Source organism: Limulus polyphemus, unplaced genomic scaffold (genome assembly GCF_000517525.1).
Source record: "Limulus polyphemus unplaced genomic scaffold, Limulus_polyphemus-2.1.2 Scaffold1321, whole genome shotgun sequence".
NCBI lineage: Eukaryota > Metazoa > Arthropoda > Merostomata > Xiphosura > Limulidae > Limulus > Limulus polyphemus.
Window position 1 is genome coordinate 172,731 of NW_013666931.1, and position 6,000 is coordinate 178,730.

A 6,000-nucleotide genomic window follows, 5' to 3' on the forward strand; every position below is an offset into this window, starting at 1 on the left:
TACCATTAACATTTGAAAATGTTGCCAAAAAAGTCCTATTAATTGTGTTCAAAGCTTCTGGCTAAGAAGTTCATTTTGTGTGTGACACATACAAGAGCAGTGTAAAGGATTGCCAGCATCAGGTGAGGGGAACAGACTCAGTGGCTGCACACAACATGACTGGAGCTGAACAGACAAGACCAAGAGATTTTGCAAGCTGTTTCAGATCCTCTAAGTTTAAAACAGCACTGCTTATCTTTCTCATTGATGAGTAGCAAAGGCCAAAATATGCTTTCATACTCAAAAAGGAAAGGCTGATTGTTGCACTCAGAAATGAAGCCTACTTGTATACTTTGAGATGCTGCAAGAGATTATCAGTCAAACCACATAGAAGTTGACATCAGGATGTATTTTCACATTCAGAAGTTGGTAGAAAATGACAACAAATCTGTTATAATTCAATGCAATAACACAGATGTGCTAGTGATCCTTCTGAACCATGCAAAGCAGTGTTTTCCAAGTTATAGATGGAACCTGGTCATTCCTAGAATAGTACTTGGTGCTATATTGACATATCAACATTGGCCAAAACCATAGGCAAGGAGCTATGCAAAGCACTGGATATGATTACTCTTCGAGTTTTCTTAGGGCAAAATAAGACAACTCAATATTGCTGTGAAGAATGGAAGCTTTCTCAAAGCTCTTCAGGACCAAGGAGAAAATGAAAACCTGGACCACATTTCATTGGAGACTCTGGAAACATTTGTGTGCACCATGTATGGACAATCTAGGCTTCCTTTAATGATAGTAGGTTGCACATTTTTGAAGCCAAGTATAGGCCTAAAGATCTCAATGCACCTTTTGAGAAAATGATATGAGTGGATTGGATGCTGGAATATTGCCACATTGCAAAACTATACTGCACCAGAAACTTCTCTGTGAAAACTATGTGGCATGGATATGGAAAAATGCTCATAGGCAATTGGCAATCACAGATCCAACTAAACATGGGTGGCAGATGGTTGATGGATGCTATACAATAAAATGGTTTGAATGTGATCAGTTACCAATGTCACTTAGGTGTGAACTTGATGAAGAAATACCCTATGATCTTTGTGAAGGCAATGAAGAGGAGGGGCCTCCATATCTAGTGGTAAAGATGAGAGTAGAGATAAAATTAATGACTAATTTGAAACATGATGAATAAAGATTAGCTATAGTTTTGAGTGCATCCTTATTGACTTTGTTCTCACAAGCAACATCATAAGCTTGAGATTTAAATCTGCACATGTCAAAGCAAACAAATACAACAGAGATAAAAAAAAGAAAAAGTTCATACTTAAACTACATTATAATTAGTTGACATGTAAAACAGTTTGGATTTTACTGCTGCTTTGCAATTGAATGCATTTTAAGTACTATACATGAAAGCATGAAATGGACCATGACTCAAAACTGTCCATTTGAAGACTTCTAAAATGGACCAAGATTTTACTTCTTACTCGCCAACAAATAAAAATAAATAACTTGTATAAGTTTACATTCATTGAACCTTCAAAAAACAATTTGGTAACAATAGAAAGCATCAGTTTTGGGGTTAAAAGTGGGCCATTACTCATAATAATCCATTGTTGACTTAGAATAAAAATTCTTTGTGAATTCTACACCATTTTTCTCATAAAATACTGATGAAATTTCCTTTGCACATTAAATTTCTGTGATAATATCAAAAAAGTTTAGGCGATAAAGCACAATGGGTCATAACTCAAATGTGTCATATTTCTGCTCTGTTAGACTCACTTTTTTGGATTCTATGGCATTTCTTACCCCTAATGAAAATATTAATTAAATGACCTTATATCTTGAAGTATCACACTTGGTATTATTGGATGATATACCATGAGAATACCTTTCTTGCAAGACCATCTTGTCCCATGAAAGATACAATTCCTGATAAATACTTCACTTCATATTGAAGCCTGGAATTGCTGTTATATTGTTGTGGAGTGAAAAGTTGAATTTAGAAGACTCCATAGAGACTCATCCTTCTCTTCACAATTTACTTTTTCTACCTGATGGTTACTATTGTGGAACCATGCTTCTGGGTACATAATGTCAGTTTCATTTTATGATCTATATTGCAGACCTGTCAACATTAAATTCTGAAATATAGTAATCCATACTGGGGCAAGATAAAAATTGTAAACAGAAATGGTATCATTACTGATTATGTTTTATTTAATACTTACTAATTACAGTGTAATACTGATTAAGATCCCTGTAAATAGCACTATTGGCTTTCTTTAGGAAATCATCTGTACATTTTTGGGAGAAACATGGTTTTATGCCATCTCCATCTTTCTTATCAGCACTGATTCTAAGGTGAAGTTTGACATTGATCCCCAAAAGTCTGTCCTGTTTTTGCAAATAAGTGAGAAAACCCTCTCACAACCTGCATTGCTGTGTGGTGTTACAAGGATAGGTTTCATTGTTTTAGTGAGTTTATTATATTTACAGTTCCTCAGCTCATGTTAATTTTTCCAATACTATACCAACACTTGTCTGCTGGCACACTGAGATCTATACCATTCAATGGATCACACTGGTGGGTGAGAAATTGCTACTGAAGACACTTCATTCTATTGGCCCAAGGTGCATCCCAGGCAATGAATGGTTTGAATTTTCCAACAAAGTACTTTACCGATTTCAAAGAACAACTTTTTTCTGACAGATATGTGTGCTACTTCTGCATGTTTCAAAGTTGTGTCCTAAAGAAAGAACTTGGCTTTCATATATTCCAATGCAGTTTCGTAGTAATTTCTTACATCGTCATAGAAAGAGAGCTGTCTTCCTTTGTCAAGCTTTGTAAGGAAAGCTCAACTTCCTAACCAATTACCAAGTTCTCATTTTTGAACTGAAGTTTTCTGTCTGTGAAATTCAAATCCAAAATATTTGAACAATTTAAAATTGCATGTGCTGTCAGAAGTCTGCTTAACAAATTTTTGAATAAAGCAAACAGGATTGTCTGCAAGCATTGGATGAGTGGGTCATTAGACTCTAGTTTCAAATTATACTTGTCAAATATTTGAATACAATTGTTCAGAAATAATGCATATACAACACATCTCCTTGTTGTAAGTAACTTGTAAAGCCTGTCTTCTTGCAAGTAAGTGTTTCCCGGTGATTTGGTGTCAGGTTGTCCTGTTCCTTCTCACTTGCTCTTGCAGACCCCTGCTCAGGAAACACATTGACAGACTGCCTCTGTTTGGAAGTTTTTCTTTGCATTTTTATAAACAATCATTCTCTTAAATGATACCTCTGATCTGCATGGAACAGACTTTGGCTTCAGATGGATTTTTGTTTTACTTCATCCTTTTTTTTTTTTCTTTTCATCGTGTTTGGCTGTAAAGTATTGCTCCAAATGTTTCCATTGCTCATTTAACCTCTGTAAGCATTTTCCAAGAGACAGACAGCATGTGAACATGTACTTCAGAACAGCTTGAGTCTCCACATCACATAGATTCTGGAATTCTCTAAATTCTTGTTTTCTATTTGCAACAAAAATTTTATCAAACTGATATTGCAGCTTCTTTTACTGCTGCCAAATGAAGAAAGTGACATGAGCATCTCCTAATCACCATTTCAGGGTTAACTTTCAGAAGATAACTTGCAACTCCTTTTTTTCTCCCTAATGATACACAATTTTCACACTTTAAGGACTTTAGAGACTAGTTCTTAAATATTTTTGCCAGTTGATTTTCCAATTAAATTGGAATTAGAAAGTAATTTATTTACTCCATTTTGCTTGTCGTCATCGAAGTATGTCACTACAATAGGGTACGGCTTGCTGTTAATGTCATTACTGTCATCAGTGGACACGTTGAAAGCCCTAGCTTTAATGTTACTCACAAATCACTCAGTTGCATTGCTGGCCATTTCTCCAACTTTTGCAGAGGTTTTGGTTCTAGAGCATCCATATCTTTCAGCAATTTCCGAATCTGGAAATATTTTGGCAACAAGTTTTGAAGTATGGTGTGAAACCACCAAAGGAATATTGTGTTTCACAATGAAGGAGGTGAATAAACATTCCACTCTGATCACATCATTTTCTGATTTTGTATCATGTTTAATGAAAAATGGGTGCAGTTTATTAATTCCAGATGCCCTCACACAATTTTGCTGAGGTTTAATAGTGTTGAGATGTTTTTTGATGTCATTTTCTTCTCCTTGAGAAATGGAGAAATTACAAACACAAATTGTACATCTTGCATAATTCATACCCTTTGAGGATGATACAATATCATTGAGCCTTTCTGAATACTCATACCTAAACTTCTGCTCACTATAAACTTTTTTTTCTTCTTTTGTTGGAGTCATTGGGGATGAAGCAGAACCACGTTCTTCTGCCCTTTTTCTCTCAAAAAATGATCAGCGCACCCTAAATGCTTGCTACTTACACACTTTTTTAATAGACTATTCCAAGCATTTGTAAAATTCAGACACAAAGTGGAGAGTGGTGAATTATTTCTGGAAAATTATTAGTAGAAAAAAGGTTGTTGGAAAAATTCTGTAATTTTGCATAAAATAGTAAAATAACAATTCGTACAGCTGTCAAATGAAAAAAAAAGAGAACAATTATGCCCAAATCATAAGAGGTGGCTGGTCCGAATTGTTGTATAATCTTTGCTTTCATTTTCTATGAGTGGCAGGTATCACTTTACGTTCTTCAGTCCTTGTTTTTGCATATTTTAGTATTCTACTCAAGAGTTATGGTAGTGCTATGTTCTCATATATAAAATTAATAATTTTGTCTTAAAATCAAATTTAAACACACCATGAAGATTTATTGAGGTATATGTGAAGAAGTAAACTGACTCAGACATGAAAATACTTGTAGCTGAAATATTATTTGTTTTCAATAGAGGAACAGGTTTCTTTAAAATACTGTTTATTTGAGTTTACAGATTCATTCTGTCTACAATAGAATATGGGAATTTATCTATGTTTTAGAAATACTTTTTCTCCAATGTTAGGCTACCAGTGGTTATTCTGGTGCAGATATCAGACTAGTGTGTAAAGAAGCTTCCATGAACAGTGTTCGTAAGATCTTTGACATTCTCGAAAGTCACTCAGAAGGTAAGATAATGGAAGGATATCTTTCATAGAATTCAAAATTACTTTACCATTCTTAACAAGTATAAATGATTTAAAAGGTAATTAGAATTAATATCAAAGTTATAATATGAAGAAATCACTCGGTACAGTATTTTCCTTAAAGATAAAGACATTATCAGAAACTTGGTTAGTACTTTTTTATTTATATATTCTTATATTTAAATTTAGATTTGGAATTATTTCGTCATAGTTATAATTGTTTAACCACTTTATGCTTTTTGTTATCTTGCAGCTAAAATGGATTTAACAGCTTTTTCACACTTCCACCCATCCATCAGATTTACAGTGGAAACATGAACTTACACAGGACATACCTAGATACTGGGTTTAGAGTACAACCTGTTGAAGCATATTCACATGAAATTTACGTTAAACCCACTTGTGATGGCACCATGATAAATTTGAAGTTGGCAGATCCCATTTTCATTAAATAGTCTGTAGCAATGTAGCAGTCTCTGACTCAACTGCAATAACCAGACTATAAGAATTCTTTGAATTACTAATAACTGTATACTTTGATGAATTTCAAAGGCAAACAAAAGCAATTGGCTTAGTTTTTGCACTTTCATTTCCCTTTGTTAAAGATAACCTTAGCTGCAACATACGGCAGATTCTAAAGAAGAAAGTTTTTGATGTGAAATATATTGAAAAATTAATTCCTGCACTTAAATCTCAGCTTTTAACATTATTCTTCAATCCATTTTCATGCTTAGTTAACATATTCGATGACGAGGAACCCACTTTGAGACTAATAATGGCTGGAGACAGCTTGAATGGGTAATGAAGAAAAACTTTAATACAACAGCAAATGTACAACATGGTACCTGATGATGACAAAACTTTGTC

General features: G+C 34.1%; 1 protein-coding gene across 4 annotated transcripts in view; it reads left to right on the forward strand.

Annotated features, from left to right (window-relative positions):
• LOC106463087 (katanin p60 ATPase-containing subunit A-like 2) overlaps positions 1 to 6,000 on the forward strand; it is an 83,186-nt gene that overhangs the window by 72,245 nt on the left and 4,941 nt on the right. For all 4 annotated transcript variants that reach the window (XM_013923056.2, XM_022390499.1, XM_022390500.1 and 1 more), the window contains one exon: positions 5,013 to 5,115. In XM_013923056.2, the coding sequence (XP_013778510.1) occupies positions 5,013 to 5,115 (103 nt within the window). The remainder of the gene's footprint in view (positions 1 to 5,012; positions 5,116 to 6,000) is intronic.